Source organism: Pithys albifrons, chromosome 8 (assembly GCF_047495875.1).
Source record: "Pithys albifrons albifrons isolate INPA30051 chromosome 8, PitAlb_v1, whole genome shotgun sequence".
NCBI classification, from domain to species: Eukaryota; Metazoa; Chordata; class Aves; order Passeriformes; family Thamnophilidae; genus Pithys; species Pithys albifrons.
In genome coordinates this window covers 20,379,246-20,399,841 of record NC_092465.1, presented here as the reverse complement: position 1 = coordinate 20,399,841, position 20,596 = coordinate 20,379,246, and the positions used below count along the sequence as shown (strand labels likewise).

General features: G+C 36.3%; 1 protein-coding gene across 3 annotated transcripts in view; it reads left to right on the top strand.

Annotated features, from left to right (window-relative positions):
* Positions 1–20,596, top strand: part of LRP2 (LDL receptor related protein 2) — a 118,834-nt gene that overhangs the window by 47,226 nt on the left and 51,012 nt on the right. For all 3 annotated transcript variants that reach the window (XM_071562867.1, XM_071562866.1, XM_071562865.1), the window contains exons 18-34: positions 376–501; positions 798–928; positions 1,656–1,793; positions 2,641–2,922; positions 4,136–4,375; positions 4,988–5,107; positions 5,484–5,600; positions 6,254–6,631; positions 7,487–7,735; positions 8,417–8,628; positions 9,092–9,276; positions 10,203–10,431; positions 11,485–11,662; positions 12,840–12,968; positions 15,782–15,948; positions 18,784–18,927; positions 19,868–19,977. In XM_071562867.1, coding sequence (XP_071418968.1) covers positions 376–501; positions 798–928; positions 1,656–1,793; positions 2,641–2,922; positions 4,136–4,375; positions 4,988–5,107; positions 5,484–5,600; positions 6,254–6,631; positions 7,487–7,735; positions 8,417–8,628; positions 9,092–9,276; positions 10,203–10,431; positions 11,485–11,662; positions 12,840–12,968; positions 15,782–15,948; positions 18,784–18,927; positions 19,868–19,977 — 3,135 coding nt within the window. The remainder of the gene's footprint in view (positions 1–375; positions 502–797; positions 929–1,655; positions 1,794–2,640; positions 2,923–4,135; positions 4,376–4,987; positions 5,108–5,483; positions 5,601–6,253; positions 6,632–7,486; positions 7,736–8,416; positions 8,629–9,091; positions 9,277–10,202; positions 10,432–11,484; positions 11,663–12,839; positions 12,969–15,781; positions 15,949–18,783; positions 18,928–19,867; positions 19,978–20,596) is intronic.

The window sequence follows — 20,596 nt, the reverse complement described above, 5'->3', positions numbered from 1 at the left end:
ATCAGGAGCAAATTCTTTGTAATATTCATTCTTTGTAATATTCATTTATTCTTTTAAGTTTTATCTGGAAGGTGCATTTTTGCTTCATTGTTTTTCCCTGTCAGTACTTAAATGAGAACTTTAACAATTTTGACAAAGTTATGGCTAATTTATATCTAAAGGGACAGACCACTTCCACAGATTTTGGAAGTTGTATACAGGATAAATATTAATTGTTGGTACAGCTGCCACCTGAGGAGAGGGTCAACATGCAATTGTACTTTTTTTAGGTTATGTGAAGGATGTGGTACAAAGCAGAATGTTAATACTGTTCAAGATTTGATCTGTTTAATCACATTATATAATTTATGTGTCTTCTGGCATGTATCCCTTCAGATATATATTCTGGACAGATTGGTTCCGTCCTGCAAAAATCATGAGGGCCTGGAGTGATGGATCCCATGCTTTGCCCATTGTGAATACAACGCTGGGCTGGCCTAATGGCCTAGCCATTGACTGGAGGTAAGGGCAACACAGAAAGCAGAGAAGCTTTTCTGAGCCCATGTGTTTCTTCCTTTAAACTGTTAGGGATTAAAAATAAAGGAATTGTGTCAGATTGCATGGACTGGCACTTGGGTTTTGGAGACCTTAACTTTCCATTGGTTGAAAAACTTTAAAATGTAAGTTTTTTTCAGAATCCCTCCCCACACACCCCAACAGCTTCTTGTCAGGTTTAAGATTATTACTTGGGAAAGTGTTAGTGCTTCCTAATGATCATAATGTCATTTGAAGAGATACAACATTTTCCTTATTTCTAGCTCTCTAAGGCTGTACTGGGTGGATGCCTTTTTTGATAAAATTGAGCACAGCACCTTTGATGGCCTGGACAGACGGACTCTTGAACATATTACTCAGATGACTCACCCATTTGGACTTACTATTTTTGGAGGTAAGTCAGGCATTGAAAAATAGAATCTATTATTATTATTACAGTTTTTTTTATGATGATCTGTGAGTTTGTGAGATAAAATAACATAGCCTTTTTCATACTGCTAAAAAGTACTGTTGATAGTTTCTATTAAAAATATGTACTTAGTACTTCTTACTGTTTTTTAGAACTGGTTTTGTGTAGAAATAATTTGAGGCAGGTCAATTAACTCACTTAGTGCAACAAGTCAGATATGCTGTGCAAATTATAACTTCCAGGGTGGGTTACTCATGTTGGAAAGACAAAGTAAATCATGACACTAGAGATGATCAACAATTTCAGGAATTTAAAAGTTATATGTTGAGTTTATCACTGGAATTATGTTGTGTGTGAAAAAAGATGTTAGTATACAACCCCTTTTGATTGTGTATAAAAGTATCTTCAACAATACTCTGAAATTTTCTGGAAAGTCGTCATAGTAAGTGACTTTTATAATTGTCTTGGGATTTGAAATGTCAGTTGCATTTGTTGTATTTCAACTTCAGTGGAATCTGAGGTTTGTTTTTAATAAGTTATGTCTGCCTGTGACTAAAGGACTCACTTTGATGGCATTAGAGTGATAAAAGTACTTCTGTTTTTTTCATGAAAAATGATTGCATTTACATGAAAAGTCTTCCAAGGTTTTTTAACTATGCTTGATCTTTTATGTTATATTGCTCTATAATATGCTAAATGTTTTTCAAAACAGGTTATGCCTATTTCACTGATTGGAGACTTGGTGGAATAGTTCGAGTGAGGAAGTCTGATGGAGGAGAAATGACTATTATTAGGAGGGGCATTAGTAACATTATGCATGTTAAGGCATACGATGCTCATTCCCAAATAGGTGAGATCTCTTGTTGTACAGATGAGAAATGTGAAATAGGGAATAAGACATTTCCCCTTTCAATTCTAGAAATGGCCTTACTGAATTGTAAGGTTCGTGCATGGGAGGCAGCACAGGCATTTGCAATCACAAGTTGTGTATTTCGCTGTTTTGTGACTGTATGCAGTTTTCCTCCACCACTTCTATAACTTAGTAACCTTGTAAAATGAAATTATAATTCCCCTTGTGTTTGTGTAATTGTAGCACCAATTGCAGCTATGTATTTCTCTTTTCCTAGTATAAGTTTTAGTTTAATTAATTTATTTTAAGGAATTAGGTAAATGTTTACTGATCAAATTACTATTCTTCAAGTAACTACTATGCATAAATCTCTAATTTTTCCTTATTTTCACTGCTGAATTCTATGCAATTTTATGATTTAAACCAAGAATTTAGTTTTGTAGTTAATTTAATCAAACACCCAGTGCACTCATCAAAGTACATACCATGTGCTAAGGCTCATTGGCTATTTGGTATCCAAAGATTGGGTCAGGTTTCCCAGCCTTGGTCAGACAGAGCTTTTCATTTGTGGGAGCATGCTTGTTTCCAGACAGTTGCTGAAAATTGTCAGAAAATCGGCTGAAATGTATTAGTATGTTTTGGCATCCGTGAACATTTGTGTCAAGTGAAGAGTATATGGAATAGGACACTTCACATTTGTTGCTACTACTGTTACTGTCCATGCAGTTGACCATGGTGTGTAATGTATGCAAAATCAGGATTTGCTACAGCATCTTTTTTTACAGTTACTATGCACTTTTAATGTTATCACTAGTGTGTATATTGATCTTGTCTATCACTTTTTAAGGCTCCAACTACTGTAACAGAGGAACAAATCCCAATGGAGACTGCAGCCATTTCTGCTTCCCAGTACCAAATTTTCAGAGAGTCTGTGGTTGTCCTTATGGCATGAAGCTGGCTTCAAATCAGCTGACATGTGTTGAAGATCCATCCAATGAGCCACCCACTTTGCAGTGTGGCTCCTACTCCTTTTCCTGTGGTAATGGAAGATGTGTGCCACGATACTATCAGTGTGACGGTGTTGATGACTGCCATGATAACAGTGATGAACAAAACTGTGGTTCTTCAAGTAAGTAATCCGTGTAATTTGAGTTAATACTCGTCATTTGCAGTTCAGGCAGTTTGATGAAACAGGATGGCTTTGTTGGAATACACTCTAATTTTTTAGGATTGCATCTGTGAATAAATCCTGAAATCTACCTGGGAGATTATTTACTTTGGAAATGATTTGGAATAATTAGTTATTTTGGAAATTATGTCACAGTCATACAGGATTCAATACTAGGAACCTGAACGAAGCGTAAAAATACTCATATCTCACTAGTTCTCAAAATTCAGTTTACAGAGTAACAAAATATTATCTTCTAAAGAAAAAACGTTGTCCATAGTCTTTTTTGTAAATCTTGAAAGATATTGGAGTATCTCTTGCTTGCCTTATTTTAATGTATGGAGAGGAACAAATCATCTTATGAAGGTGAAGAGACATAAAAATAGTACCATATGAAAAATAACAAAACTGTATGCACTGCCTAACCTTCCTCTAAGATCAAAGCAGCACCTTATATTTCACTTAACATCTGAATAGAAATGTTATGTTTTTGTTTATATTTGGGCACTGCTGAACTATTTGTTACATCTGAATTTTTACTCTGAAGGGAACTAAATGCACATTGGTTTACTGTAAAGTGTCTCACACAAAATATTTTGTTGAGCAAGTAAATTGAGAGAACAGTGGGATAATTAGAGTTGATAAGATAAAGAAGAGAGGATAAGATGCTGAAGATATTTATGAATCTTTTATGCCATATCTGGTATTTCTTTCTTCAGTGTGTTAATTCTTTTAAATCATAAGAAAATAGGACACATTAATAAAATGTGCTCCTTAACACATAGAACTAGCTAGTATGACTAAGGTATAAGTTCTTTCTTATTAGTGGGCTGTTTGGAATAACTAGAATGTCTTTTGTGGAAAAGGAAACTCTAAAGTAAATGTCTACTTAAAGAAATTACCTTTCTTGCTCTTTAGATTGTTGTGCTTAACAGTTTAATTTTTTATTGCTTCTTGCAGTTTAAACATGGTTAGTAAGTGCTGTAATCAGTTCTGCAGCATGTTGTATAACAGACATTTTAATTCTAAGCCTTGAGCATTTTAGAACTTGATGCATGTTTTAGGCATTCTGTAAGTATACTGAATGTATTGATTGCTCTGTCAGGAAAGGCAAGTTTTGGAAATCTTCATGGAAGTGTCTTTGCTTTTTTTTTTTTTTTTTAATTTATTTTAGACAATACTTGTGCTTCATCAGCTTTTACCTGTGCCAGCGGACAGTGTATTCCAGGTCGCTGGCATTGTGATAAACATAATGACTGTTTTGATGGCAGTGATGAGTTGCATTGTCCTACACAAGGACCCTCTTCATGCCCTGTAACACAGTTCACCTGTGATAACAAAAGATGTATTCCAAGAATCTGGCTATGTGATACTGATAATGACTGTGGTGATGGCTCAGATGAAAAAAACTGCAGTGAGTATCATGACTGTTATTTTTATAAAGAACTGTATATATCTACATAGATACATCTTTTCATGTAAGGATGATAAACCGGGAAGAAAGAACTAACATTTGAGTGAGACTAATATTTTGTAGTTTGTAAGATGTGGGAAACTTGTCTAATTTGAACTACCAGAGCTAAGTAGAATGTAGCAAAAATAATTAAAGAAAGTTAAAAGGTGCAAATGTGATAATCATAATCATGGTGCTGTATGTTATCCACTGTAATTTGCAGCAAAAGACAGCTAAAGCTTAGACCTTCTAAGCACTTACTTCATGGGCGATCTCAGTAATGAGTAATAATGTAGTCAGCTAATCTAGGCTGGAAGTTTTTACCAGCAGCAAGATACTAGTTTTTTCATATACTTTCTTTAGTGTTATTTTACCACTAAGTGGAACCTTCTGTTTATTTTCCATGAGTCCCAGCCTATGTATGAATGAATAATGTATTAGAGCTTGCAATTTATGATTGCTAGTTGATGCATTATGTGTTTTGTTAGCAATAAAGTTTTTTTGCTGTTTCATTACTGTGCTGATCTCAAAAGAGAAATAAAACACATCTACATTTATTGTCATTCTTAACAGCTTTCACAGGTACTTGTGAACCCAGGCAATTTCAGTGTCCAGACCACCGCTGTATTGACCCATTCTATGTCTGCGATGGAGACAAAGACTGCGTAGATGGTGCCGATGAGCATGACTGCAGTAAGTGTAACTTGGTTCGTTGAATGCCTCTTTATTGTTTCCTCACTCTTGCCCCCTGAGAAGTCTCTGGTGACCTCGTATTGCCAGCACCAAGATAGCAGAATGGCTAATAAACCTATCCGTAAATTAACCTTGTTTGTGATGCTTGTTTTAGCATTTTAGTAAGCCCTTTGATCTGTAGGCTGGTTGTGGAGGACTGAAATCTGTTTCCTCTGTTTTCTGTAGATACGAAAGTCACTGCATTTTCTGTGTCCCAGGGAAATTGTGGTCTTCAGTAGAACTGATACCATATCAGACTCGGGCACCTGTAGGTAAATTCGGTGCAGTCTAGTTCTGTAAAATAAATAAATAACAGCAATATTCTTTCACTTTGTAGTATATAACTGCAGTGCCACAGAGTTTAAATGTCTAAGTGGAGACCAGTGTATCAGCACTTACTACCAGTGTGATGGAGTTTTTGACTGTAATGATCACTCGGATGAGACTGGTTGCCGTAAGTATATTGATGCTTAAAGAAAGACTTGAGTTGATGCTTTTGGTAATTTATCTACTATATTGAATACTGTCCTTAAGACCTCTATATTCTTTTTAGGGAAACCTCTCTATAAATCTTCTTGAGCAGAAATTTTAAACACAGTAGGTTCTAGCTCAAGAGTGTCATAGAATTCCCCAGGTTGGAAGGGACCCTAAAGATGACCTAGTTCCAACTTCCCTTCTGTTGGCATGGACACCTTCCACTAGACCAGGTTTCTCAAAACACCATACAACCTGGCCTTGAACACTTTCAGGGATGGGGCATCCACAGCTGCTCTGGGCAACCTCTTACGGTATTTCGCCACCCTTACAGCAAAGAATTTATTCCTAGTATCTAATAAAAACATTCTCTCTGTCAAAGCACATACGTGCTTCTTCAAAATATAACAATATTTCTTGCCTTGTTTACCACATTATAAAGTAGGAGTTACATTGGTCAGATTTTGAAAAGTCATGTAGATTTATTGACTGTGATTCTATGGCCTGATCTAAAAGCAACACAGTTCTTAATAGTATTGTTACTAGTTATGTAAAGATGAATTGAACACAGTGATTTTGCTTCTCTGTCAACAATTGAAACAGCTTCTGAACTGTTGAATGTCACTGTTTTAGCTACAAGACCACCAGGGATGTGCCACCAGAATGAATTCCAGTGCCAATCAGATGGCAATTGCATTCCTGATAACTGGGAATGTGATGGCCATCTTGATTGTGCAGACGGCTCAGATGAACATCATAGATGTCCTGCCAGAACATGCCCTCCATCTCTTTTCCGCTGTGACAATGGCAACTGTGTCTATCGAGCCTGGATCTGTGATGGTGATAATGACTGCAGGGATATGAGTGACGAGAGAGACTGTCCTACCCAACCTTTTCGGTGCCCCAGCTGGCAGTGGCAGTGTCCGGGTCACAGCATCTGTGTGAATCTGAGCAAAGTATGCGATAATTCTGCTGATTGTCCTAATGGAGCTGATGAATCCCCATTGTGCAGTAAGTCTACTGTAGTCTACTGTGTGTCATAGCTTTGGAAGGAAATGGAATATTCAGCATGCTGTATTTCTATCAGAAATGTAACCATGCTGTAGTTAGAGCTCAAATTGCTAAGTGGAACTTGCTTGCAGTGAAAAGAGATTACAGTGATGATGGATGAATTCATTAGCTGTATCCAATCACATGCCCTGAATTCCAATATGACTCCGACTGACTTTAAATACAGGTTTTTATGTAACTACGTGGGAATGAGCTTTGTGTTCCTGAACACATTTACTGAAGCATATTATACTTTAAATGCAGATGAAATGTGATTCAGTCTTTAATGTTCTCTTTTAAATTTCTAACTTCAAGAATCATGGAAAAAATCTACAAGCTCACATGTAGCCAGAATTTGTATTTATGTTGATTATGAATTGATTTAAACATAATCTTTCTCTTTTCTTCTTTCTTCTTTCTCTTTAATCAATGCACATTCTCAGATGAACCCCAGCCAGGTATGATTATAAATTATGATTTATTGATACAATTTTAGGTTTGGAATGGTGCAGTAAATTTTTGTGTATTTCTAGCTATTTTTGTAAAGTTTGTTTTAAATACTTGGGCAACCTTCTGTTTAGCATTCATTTGATGGGATTTGGTACTACATGCTGTGCTGGTGCCTCCCTTTATGTTTATTGTGTGCGTTATATCTCACATGAGGGTGGCAGTCCAGTCTTAGACTGCATAATTGATGATTCTGCAGTCATGTTTTAGCAGCAGTCTTAGGCTAGTAATGCAATTTTAAGGAATTAAATTCAGCATAAGATGCTTTTGTTGACTATTTGTGTATTTTGTTCCCCAACCCAATTTCAGATCAGGAGAGCTGCTCTGACAATAATGCTGGCTGCACTCACGAATGTATTCAAGGACCCTTTGGAGCTCAGTGTACCTGTCCTATTGGATACCAGCTTGCAAATGACTCCAAGACCTGTGAAGATATTGATGAATGTGACCCTCCAGGCTTTTGTAGTCAGCATTGTTACAATGAGAGAGGGTCTTTTAGGTGTTACTGTGATGAAGGATACATTCTAGAAACGAATGGGAGGACTTGTAAAGTAGCAGGTGAGGAACATTGAGATCAATCTAAATAAAGTACAACAGTGTCTGTAAACTGTCCAGCTTTGCCGTTTTAATATTGTTATCTTTAAAAAGAGCTGTTGTAAACAGCCATTGGGAGTTGTTCCTGGCAGATGATCTTGAGTAGTAAAGCTGTCAGTTGAGGGCTTAATTACAAACGATTAGTTCCTTGAAATAATATATTTAAATTAACACTGTACTTTTTAATCCTGAAATTGTCAAAAATAATATTCCTGGAGAAAAGCAATACCAGACACCTGATAGCCATAGGTTAAAATTTACTCTTCCTAAAGTTTGATGCCCACAAAGTGTTTAAATCCCAGTCTTTTGCAAGACTTACCCAGTGCCTATGCTGTACTTTGCTCATTTCTAAGGAGATGATGATCTGAAGGGGAAGATGATCTGAGGTTTAGATATGAAGCTTGAAGGGAAGCCTATAGAAAAGTGATGGAGAAAGGATGGAGAAAAGCCAATGTAGATTGAAAAGTCAGGATGCACAGACTGGGTATGATAATATATCTTGGTCTGGAATTGATCTGAATTTGTCCTTTCAGTATGTGTGCCTTGATGCTATAAAGTCATGTCAAATGGCTCAGTGTTTCCTTTTCTCACAGAAGTACTGTTGGATAGCTTATTGGTTTATTTTCATTTCTATTCCTTTGACAGAGTCTGGGAGTCTCCTTTTGCTGGTGGCAAGTCGTAACCAAATAGTTGTGGATAACATCACTTCTCAGTCACACAGCATTTATTCTCTGGTTCGGGATGGGACGAATATTGTGGCCATTGATTTTGATTCAATCACAGATCGTATCTTTTGGTCTGATACAACACAGGATAAAATTTGGAGTGCGTATCAAAATGGGACTGATCGAAAAATAGTAAGTTTTGCTGAGTTTTTCTTGTCCTTTGTGTAGAGAAAATGAAGACACTGTATCTTCAGTCAACAAAGGGGAAGAGGGAAATCCAAACATAGTAAGAAGAGAGGTAACATAGGCAAAGTGAAACAACTTTGTAGATGATAAGGCAACATTTCATATAGCTTTTTGAAAAAGAAAACTGAATGCTTTCAAGAAGCCTTTTTTAAACATCAGACTATAAGCTGGCTTTCCTATTAGTAAATGCTAACTTCTTCAATAGACCTAAGGAGGTTAGTTAGAAGTGTTTGGACTTGTGCTTTGCCAGCACTTTGAGAATGTACATCATGACCCATTCGGTGTATTAGACCTAGAAAATATTGGAGATTTGGCTCTTCATTTCCCATATCTATAGAAATGTAAATGATAAACATTTACTATCAACCTTTTTTTCTTTCCCCCTCCCCTCTTTTTTGTTATTAAACAGGTGTTTGACAGTGGTGTCACCGTGACTGAAAGTATAGCGGTAGATTGGATTGGTCGTAACCTTTACTGGACAGACTTTGTTCTGGAAACAATTGAAGTCTCTAAACTGGATGGGAGCCACAGGACTGTGCTGATTAGTGAAAATATAACAAACCCAAGGGGACTAGTGTTAGATCCCAGAACTGAGTAAGAGGGTTTTTTTTATGTTTTGTTTTGAAAAGATGAATATTTTATGATATAACTATTAAAATTTGAAAGTTGTCTAAACTGTGTTGTAATTGTAAATTATGAGAGGAAGAGAAAACTTGCAATAATTTAAAAAAATACTGTGTTTGCAGAATTGATTCAATATTTAAAATCATGTGGTAATTATTGGAGATCTGGCATTCTTTTCCACTGTGACAAGGTGGTTTTTTTCCAAGAAAAGATTCTTCTACATATTCTTCCCAGTGAAGAAGTATTAATTCAAAATTCTGATGTATCACTTCACTTAGTGGCATACTGCAGACTTGTCTATGATTTAATGTCATATGCCTCCCTTCATAGCCTCAAGGCTAAAATAAATATCTATAATGTTTAGTATTAATGTTATCACAAAAGCACCTTCCCATTTCAGACAGCGGGTGGCGTAAATGAAATACAATTATTTGAACTGTCCATGTACAAACTTCTACTCTTTTTTTGAGGTCTTTAATGCCTTGAACTATCTTTATTGCCAGCCACTTTTCTGTTGAACTGTGTTTACCGTGGGGCTTTTCAGTTTTAGTGGTGTTAACATTATCAATGCATACCTGTAAAAGTTCAAATCTTTATCAAATTATTATGTAGCAGATGGAGAATCAGACTATAATCAACACTGAAAAACACTGACACCGGTAGCTATTACTGACAAATGGAAACAACAGTAGAAGTGTTAAAAGGATTTTTACAACAGGAATTATGGGAGTATCTTAAGTGAGCATGTTGCTGAAATAAATAACTTCAGTATCATTATGTAGGACTGTTCTTAAAAAGGTTGTTTCTGGTTTTGGTCTAGTGAGTCTTCATGTAATGTTTCTCAGTAGTCAGCTAGGTTTTTTCCCAGATTGGTAACTACACATTACTTTTTGCAGTGCTCATGTGATGTTCTGGACTGACTGGGGCCAAAACCCTCGAATTGAAAAAGCCAGCATGGATGGCAAAATGCGCACAGTGATCATTAATAGTAAAATCTACTGGCCCAATGGACTTTCCATTGATTACCCAAATAAACTTCTCTATTTTGCTGATGCTTATCTTGATTATATCGATTTTTGTGATTACAATGGAAACAACAGAAGACAGGTGGTTGCAAGCGATCTGGTAAGATATTAATAAGAAACTGGTGTTTTCCCATGTCCCTGCTGATAGTTCTTAAAAATGTATTTTCACTGTTATAGACTTGGATGTTTTTTTCTTCAAAATACTTGGGCAATGCAGATGTGAAGTATTTTAGCTGCTTCCTTTCACTGGAAAAGGAAGAATTGCACATCCTATTCAGTGTCACAGGAGATCTACTGGAGCTGTGTGTAGAGTTAGTGCTTTGGATCATTCTTGTCTGTTTTGTCTGCATGCATGAAGTCTGAAGGTGACATCTGACACTGCTGCTACTTAGGTGGTGCATTTACTATAGGCAAATGTAGTACAAAAAGTCTAGAAGAACTTTTCCCAGTCACTTTTTGTGAGTGATTATTGCTACTCTTCTTGACAGCAGGGAAGGTTTTCTGCTGTCAGGACTTACTGTGTGCTGCAACTTCATGAAGACCATCCTTGTTGAAGGCTATCTCCCAGTGAAGTGCTGCTGGCAGCTTGTAGCACTTGTCTCTGTACCAACATAATGGTTTAGATGTTCAGTTGGTACAGAGAAACTTGTATAAATAATCATATGAATGTTTTCAAGAATTGATTCTTGGGGCTTTTACTTTTGTCTGGAAAGACAATTTGTGTGAAATAGGAGCCAAGGTAATCTTCCCACTCCTAGTTACATGAAATTTAAATAAACCACCTTTCTTAGCCGTGTGGCACATTTCAGGGGAGCTTATCAGGGATGCAAGTTCTTGACAGATCTGTAACTCTCACTAGACATTTCCTATTGTGCTCTTGAAAATCTGCAATTGGGTCTTTACCTGTTGGTTCCCTGTGTCTTGCCCCGTAGTTAGACTGGTTTATTAATTCTCATTGTATTCATCTCACAAGGTCTATATAGCATTGTAATTTTAAAAAAAATAGTCTTGTTTTCAGACAGTAGATGATATTTCATATTCCTTTGCTGAAAAGTATTTTTAAACACTATGCTCAGCTCTGCTGTTGCTTCCTTGTGAGCTTTGCATATACAAATCTCCAGAACTACATTGAAAAACAACCTTGCCTTTTTAGATACTGCAGCATCCACATGCTCTAACTGTCTTTGAAGATTTTGTGTACTGGAGTGATCGCTATACTAATCGAGTGATTCGGGCCAATAAATGGCATGGAGGAAACCAGACAGTTATGATTTATAACATTCACCAACCTTTGGGGCTTGTGGCTGCCCATCCTGTAAAGCAGCCTAGTGGTAAGTTCATCAGAACAACTTTGCTAATTGCAGATATAAGCATGCAATATTATCATGCACTGGCACACCCAGAATCAATCTTATCAGCAAATGGGCTGAGCTAAAACAAGCAAATAATTCAGACTATTGACTTGCAACCTGGTATTAGGGAAAGTAACCATCTAGGCAGCATCAAAGAATAATAACCAGCCAAAAAGAAAAATAGGGAAGTAGTATGTGCAATTTTTTTTTACTTTGTTCTGAATATTTTTATAACACAATTGGAGCATTTTGGGGAAGTATTTTACTTTTAAAAATTTCTCTCTGTGGCATACCAGACTCAATTTCTTGTGTTTTAAAAACACAGTTCTTTTTGAAAAGATGACTGTCATCAACCTTCTCTGAAAGTACTTCTGCATTACTCAGTGAAACAATAATAATAATAAAGAAACCTCTTCACTGCATTACCAGTTCCCTCTGGGATCTTGCACAGGTGATCTTTTGCAGCTGAAAGACAGTAAAAAAATTGAAAGTTTTTCTTCTTGTTAGGTAGAGATCAGACAGTTATTTCATGGCATGACTTGAAGAGTCGGAAATAAATTGATATGACTATTATCTTTCACCTTTTTTTATATTTCTTGTATATGAAATGTTTCCACTTAATAAGTACTACAATGCCTTTTTTTTTCCTTGAACGATACCCCCATACTAGGGAGGGTAGAGACTTGCATCTGAATAAGGCATTAGTAATTTCAGTGCTGTATTTGTTTTCAAACAAAACCTCCCTCAGTCATGTTCAGAACTAAAGGCACTTAGCATTCTCACTGCAAATTGTTTGGTTGCCAGAGGAGTACCATTAATTTATGGATCACAGTTACGGTTTAAGAGATTTAAATTTACAACCCAAGGTTTAAAAAACCTTGGTGAAGAAATTTTTTTCTTTTTTCTCATTGTATTAAATTAGTACATTTCATGATTTTTTTATTTTTAGTTGTTCTATTGTTTTACATGGAAAATTGGATCCTGTTAAGAGTGTATTGTATTGCTTGTTATTCTTGGAAATAATTTCATTTTTTAATTTCAAAGAAATAGCAAAACTGACTTAGTGCTGGATTGATATTATCAGTAGCAAAGAGAGAATATTCTTTCCAGTTGCTCGTATTGTTACAGTTGCTGATAGTACCTTTTTCATTTTTAGGTTCTAATTCCTGTGCATCGTTCCCCTGTAGCCACCTCTGCTTGCTTTCCTCATCTGGACCACATTTTTTTTCCTGCGCTTGTCCTTCAGGATGGATTCTTTCTCCTGATAACAGGAACTGCATGAGAGGTAGGGCAGTAAGAGTGAGATGATAAAAAAGACTCACTGTCAAATCCATCCCTCTCTCAGGCAAAAAGCAGACTTTAGTGGGCCGCTGCTCATGAAATCAAAGTTTGGGGCCACTCCAGGCAGACTTCATGTAGGAAACATAAAATGTACTTGGCCTAAAGGTTTAGAGACAGGTTTGGGAAAGAACTGAGTTGGAGATTCAGATGCTTCTTTTGGGGAAAATGTATGAACTCAATTTTCTAATAAGTACTTTAAAGAAGCCACATTTAAAAATTTCTCACCACATTGAATGTTTTGCTGTTGAAATATGTCTGGAATTTATTATCAGTTAAAGATGAAAACATACTCTGGCAGATTGTTGCATTCATTATAAGTAGTCAGCTCGGAAACATGTTTTTAAGAGTTGCAATTTTAAGAATTTCAAGATGCAGGACTGGAAAGGACTTTCTTGGTCACTCAAGTTTGTTTCCTTCTTGATCTCAACCATATATCATGTATCAAGCTCTAGTTTTAGATTAATCTGGGTTCTTGGTCCTAAAATTCCCTGAAATTCACAATTTGGTATTTGGAAACCTGATTTTCTGTTCAAATCTAGTCTTTCCTGAGTTTATGCCCATTTCTGATGCCATTTTGATCCTCCAGGATAAACAGCATGAGTAATTCTCCTTTAGCACTGGTATATGTTTTGATGTATGTATTTGAAGTGACTATCGCATTCTTTCTCATCTGTATTTTGCTAAGAAGTAAGTTATGAACTTTTGGTTTCCTCTAATCAGCAGAGGTGTTCTCCCCATTCCTTATCACTCTCTTCAGCCTATCTGAACTAATATATTTTGAAATTCATATCAAAATTTTTCATCTTGAGCTATTTCCCTCCCCAGAGTAAAAAATTAATGTGCCAAATGCAGAAGGTCTAGATACACAGACTAAAATTTACATGTGATTACATGTGATGCAGCTGTAACAGAATTAAACTTTGCAAATGAAAAGTGATATCAAAAAATACCACTGAGCTTTCTTTGAATGGTACACAGACCTCAGTGATTTGTAAAAATCATTTAGCCAATTCTTTTAAAAAGGCACAACAATTAAAATTACTGGCAGGCAGTTTGTGACTAGAAATTTGACCACGTTGCTTTTGTCAGATGAAGCATTCGTTACTCATTTTTTCATCAGTTGTACAGATATCAAGTGTACTGTGATGCCTCCCTAAATAAGGAAGCTTCAAATCACTGAAATTTAAGTAGGAATTATCTTTGGGATAAGCTAAGGTTAGAAATCTGTCAGTCAAAAAGTCCTTTTCTTTTAAAACTTTCTAAGTATTAAAGGCCATGTCATGCTCTTTTCCTGCCTGATACTTAGCAGTGTGTATTGCATTCACAATTTTCTTAACAGCAGCAAGGGAATTACCAATTTATATAATCTGAAATAAAGGGCAAGTTTGTTTAATCTATTGCAAACAATAGAGTTTCTTTTAGAAATCTGTACTAGTTTTATTATGTGCAGGCTTACAGAGGGATCACGGTGAAAGAATTAGAGCATGGTCGTGATGAAGCACATGTAGGAGTTGACTCAATTCTGCCACTGAATTGAGCTATTGACAATTCTTTATTTCTTGCGTGCTGCAAATTTCCTTTTCTCTGCTTAGGTACAGTAGGGGCCCTTTTAGAAATTATATAATTGTTCAATATAAACTGTGTAAGAAAGAAATAGTATCCTTCTGTGAAGCACAACTCTTTTAAACTATATGGTCTTATTTTATTCTTTTTAGATGGAATTTATACAGTTAAAACAGTATGTAGAAAATATCTACAGATGTGGGGAATTTAAAAAAAATGTATTTGCTGAAGGTCAGCACATCAGAAAAAGTTGTAAAAAATATACTGATTTTTTTTTTTTAATAGTAGAAGATTTTAATGAGTGCTTATGACTGATGTCCATGTGAATGGCAGGAGAGTTGGAACTAGATGATCTTTGAGGTCTCTTCCAACCCAGGCCATTCCATGATTTTACAGGAATAGGCATTTGCTATTTCTTTTCTAATATTTATGAAGATCCTTATCCTTGCTGTCATTGTTTACTTTAATAGGCCAGCACAGTCTTTGAGAAGGAGTATTAAACTGAGCTGCATGCACTTCATTGCCCAGTGTCTCTACAAACAATGATATTGCTGCTCTCTGCCTACTTAGTTTGCATATTAAATACTACTAACTTCATGTGGATGGAAAAACAGTGATTTTAGGATTGCACCATTTTTTAGCTTTATGTAAGATGAAGAAATCTTGCCTTTGCACTTATTTTAAACAGCATTTCAGGTTGATATTAAAGATGGTAATGTAACAAGCTGGCTTGGAGATAAGTGAATTTGTTTATATTAAAATATTGTATTAATATGGTACAAGTATGTATTTAATATAACAATATATGAATTTTTATATGTTATAATTGGTTATATAAATTGTATTAAATTTAAGATTTGCAGAAGTTATGTTAATGTTTATCTGATGAAGCTACACAGATTTTTAGATCTCAGTAGTCAGCAAATTTGCTCTCTTGTCCATCGTAAGAATGAGGAATAATCAGAATCTCAGAATTTGCATATGGCTGAAACTTTAAATGTTACATCAATTTCAATAACTGATAACCTTGCACCTAGTGAGAGAACAAACTTACAGGTAAGTGGTTTCTAAACACCACTGGTAACATTCAGCCATTCTCAGCATCCGGGAACTTCTGTGTGGGAGTGGGAAAGCATATCATCCTGACATTTTCTTGAGCTGAAGCAACTCTGAATTACACTCATGTTTTCACAGTTGAACATCCTTTCCTTATTGCTGTAAGAGATAATGTAATTTATGGAATTTCTCTGAACCCTGAGGAGAAGACAAATGATGCTATGGTTCCAATAGCAGGAGTTCAAAATGGTGTTGATGTTGACTTTGATGACTCTGAGCAGATGATCTATTGGGTTGAAAATCCGGTAAGTTAGTATTTGGGTTCAAAATATGCATTAAATTAAGACACTTTATTTTTAAAATGTGTTTTGGATTGCAATGTATTAGCATTGCTGGTAAGAATTTCGATAAAAATAATAGAAAAGAATGCAATGGTGGTGTTTTGTTGTTGATTTGTTTTTTTTTCCAGTAAAGAAGTTTCATCTCTTTTGTAAAGTAATTCTTATCTTTGTCAGCAGAAACATTTGATTAATGTTTTTTCTGGCTCAGAGACACGAACAGGAAATATTGGAAAGCACTGACAGACCCACAGTCTCAGCCCTGCTGTGCTATAGTCCACTCTCTTCTCTCTCTTGACTTAGGACTTAATTCTGCAAACACAGCCACAGCACTTCTCCATGGGAACAGGACACTGCATACAGTGGCACATAACGATAGAAGGAATGCACGTGCATTTAGTCTGAGCACTTAATGAGGTAACAGAGTAGAGAGGCACCTCCTTCTTTAAACAGAAAATTCTTTCAAAGACACAACAATTTCCAGGTAGCACATTTAAGTCTTATAGGTCTAAAAAATGCTTTTAACTGATTTTTAATAGTTGCTTATAATTGTTTGGCTATGTCGTTTTATTCCTTGTCCTGAACTGAGAAATTATACATGTTCCTTAGGGCTAACTTGCCACAGGATGAACACTTAAAAAGAAAAAAAATCTGTGATAGTCTGGAAACAGATGTGATAGGATGCTACTGATTCAGCAATATGTGTTCAGTCTTGGAAACTTAAAAGAAATGCTATTTTTTAAGGAAACAGTGTTTAGGTCTTGAAGAAGTATGATGGGAGATAAGGAGATTTCTGTAATTTTGTTTTACAGAAATAATTCACACATTTTATCCACACAAGATTTTTGAGGTTTTCCCCTCCAAACTGTTTTCTTTACAGTTTGCAGCTTTGAAGTAAATACAGTTTTAAAAATAACTAATTTTCAAGCCTATTCTGTGTCACTCATAAAGAAATTACAATTTATTCAATTATTTATTATTTTAAAGTTGGAATCTTTAGTTCCAGGGAAGTATTTAATTAGACCAGTTTAAGCAAACCTTTGCCCAAGAAACTAGATAAATACTTGGGAATCTATTTCATCCTCCCTGCAATCTGAAAAAAATGTTCCTGATGGATCTCAGCCAGCAGATACAGCTGACATACACAGGAGCTCTATCAATTCTGTACTAGTTCAAGAGCTGATACATCCATTAACAGCCCTGGCAAGTGAAATGCCAGGTGCCTGTGTGTAAGAGTCTACAAACTGACGATCCCAGTCTGGGGGTAAAAACTGAAATGCTTTACTGAACACGTGACATGCAATTTAAGGGTATCACAGGCAGGACATGCTAATAAGGATCCTGGATTCTGGTAACATATGTTAACTAGGGGATTATACAAGTTTCGGCTAGGTTGCACAATTAGTTAATATTTTCTATAACAGGGATTTACATGGGGGAAAGAAAACAAAGGGTTTCAACATGAGTTGATAACATTCATCATAAAATCCCTCTCTATCTTGGAGCCGGAGACAGCCATTGGCATGGTTGAACATCAACAGGCCTCATCTGTTTCCCAAGTGATGGGATTTCTCTCAGTCTCTGTGGACCATGGCTTACTGCTTAAGCCCATCAGTTCTTTTTCTGATGGGAGCTGAATTTCGATCCCTACACCTGTGCAGGCTGAACATGTGTATGTGCTCTGTTTTAGTTAGGTCTTGACAAAACCTGACAAATGTGTGACTGTAGGCTGTATCCCCTTGACCATCCCTGACCTTCAGGACTCAGGCTTCTGTTACTCCCAGACAGAGCTGCGACCTCTCTGTCAGTGGCTCTCTGAAAAAAGATATTTCTCTAGTTTCTAGTGCCAGAATCGTGTTTGCCTACTTTCTGAATTGCAGTGCTTGTCCGTTACCACAGGGCCTCTTCCTTAACACCACATTTTGCCTCCATCGCTTGCTTTTGCTGGGGTTTATCTACTCTTGCATAGTTTTTCACTGTAATTTCACTTCAAGTGTTGGCAGCATTTGAAGCTGTAGTTAGAGCTCAAAGGAACATCCACCAGCTTATTCATTCTTTGTGAAGCAAAATCGGGAAACAGATAAAAATAAAAGTGCCCCCCTATTCTACTTGAAAAACATTATAAAAGTTTTTTTCTTTCTCTGTCATTCCATAGGTTGTTAATTGTAAATGTCAATAATAGGCAAGATAACAGTCTCTAAGGTGCCTGTCCTACTTCACACTGTTGTAAACATTCGATACCATCAGGCTCTCATGATAGGGTTTATAGTGTTCCGAAAATCATCCTGTTTTCTTATCCTTTTTTCTGAAGCCTAGGATTTCAAGGACAGGTTAATTTGCAAATAGCACTAGGTTGTCAGGATTCAGCAAGCCGCACTCTACTGGTGTTTAAGAAATTTTAGTTACTTAAACTAGCAGTGTATTTGGCTGCAGTTCAGGTTTTTGCCATCTGAGATGCTGATTCCTTTCTGAAGCACCATTTTCAATTCTGCACTGAGATACTTACACAGTGCACTGGTATGGTAACAAGCAATTAAGAGTATGCATGGACCGTACGATCACTGGTCCTTGTCCTGAAGTTGTTTCTACCTTGTTACATCTCGGAGGGCGCGAGGGTCAACTGAAACCTGTTGTCCATTTTTTACTGCCTGGGTCTGCTGTATCTGTGCCTCTACCTTCTCCCTCCTGGAACTGGGCTAGTGTTAGAAAAGATTGCAATATAAAGTAAGTGCTCGTGTGGTTGGAATAGAACAGTGTTTTCTGCTCTTGACATTTTTTCACTTTTGTTACCCTTTTTCCAAGGGTGAAATTCACAGAGTGAGATCAGATGGAGCCAACAGGACAGTTTTTGCTCCAGCAGCTGTTATTGGTGCTCCTTTTGGTCTGGCATTGGACTGGATATCTGCAAACCTGTATTACAGTAACCCAGGGACTCAGTCAATTGAGGTAATTATTTAAGAGGGACAATTGGAAACTAAGAGCCTAGAGTTTTCATGGTTACATACAAAGGTTGAAATTAGTAATATTTATTTAGTGTAAAGCTGAAATTAGATTTATTTTAAAGTTCAATCAGTCAGCAGAAAAATAATTTACCAACTTGAAAGATAAAGTCAAATTTGAGCATAGTCAAAAAGATTAAAGCAGTGTATTCTGGAAACTTTATTTCTACCTAGATATTTTTCTTTTCTTTTCCTCCCCTTTAACTCATTAGGCTTCTAGTGTTTGCCACACAGCCCCTCTGATAGCTAGAGTTGCTGTTGTTACCATCCTCCCTTCAAATCAATGATCCCCAAGCAATGCCTCTGATAATACATGATTGTTGCCATCAAGTGCAGTAAGATCCATTCCCAAATGCTTTGATAGCATATGATGTAGCTTTCTGGAGACCAGCAATCTCATGGAATGTGAAGGATAAAATTGCCATTTAGTGTAGGAAAAAATAGGGTAAATAATATGTAATGCAGTAATGACTGTGAATAAGTCCAGTCATTAGTGTCCTTGTCCCAGAATATAAATAGGTACTATTAAATTAAGAGGCAGCTAATTTGGGCAAATTAAGTGGGATACTTCCTAAATGAGCATTTCATTAACCCCTTCAGGCTGTAATACTTCAAAGATATTATAGAGACTGAGAAATGAACTCTTTTGATACCTAGGATGCTTATTTGTTAACATAGGCAGGCTCTGAGCTGCAACAGCTCATTCAAGGAATGCATATTAGAGAAGGCAGATGGTTAGAGTACAGAAAAATATGCTTTTTTGCCTGCAAATTTGAGACAGTTGTCTGCAATTCCAACTCCCTGATAATTTAGTCTTCCTTCCTGTAATTTGAAAATGTATCATAAGTCCTGTATTACATACTCTCATGAGTGCAATGTTTGCGTAGGTCCTGAAGCTGCATGGTGAGATAATGTACAGGAAGACACTGATTACCAATGATGGCACCTCTCTGGGAGCTGGCACACCAATTGGTTTGGCAGTTGATCCAGCAAGAGGGTAAATTTCCAAAACGGCTGTTGTCTTTTCTCATGAGTGTATTCTCCATATTTTTCTTAATTTTTAGCATCTTCAGATTTCATCCTGAATTTGGCATAGTTTGGGGTTTTTTGGATATTTTTACAGAATTTATTTATTCTTTTTAAGCCCTAGACAAAAATTTCATAGCTTCATAAATTGTTGCATAGAAGTTCCTTCTCCTTAATTTACCATGTGGTTGTATGGTAGCAATTTTTGATTAAAAAGAATCTCAGGATATTATGATTGGGAAAAAATATCTCTGAAAAAGGGAACCCAGAGTAAAGAGAACTCGGAAGTCTTTATAGTATCTTGTGATGTGTGTCTTGAGGTCTATCTGTAGTAGAAAGGCATATAACATGGGAAGAATGTGACATGTTAGAGAGCATAGAACTAAATATGATTTTGTTTGCTCCTAAAAAGAGGTGTAATTTGCCTTTCTTTTGTTTCATATAGATTTTTTTCTGACTTTTTAGTTTTAATTGAAAGTTAGAACCAAACTCACTGCTGAAACCTTGCAGCCATCTGGGAAACAGAGTTACTATTCTCCTCCTATTTTGTTACAGTCATAATACTCTACTGAGTTTAGCTGAGACAATAC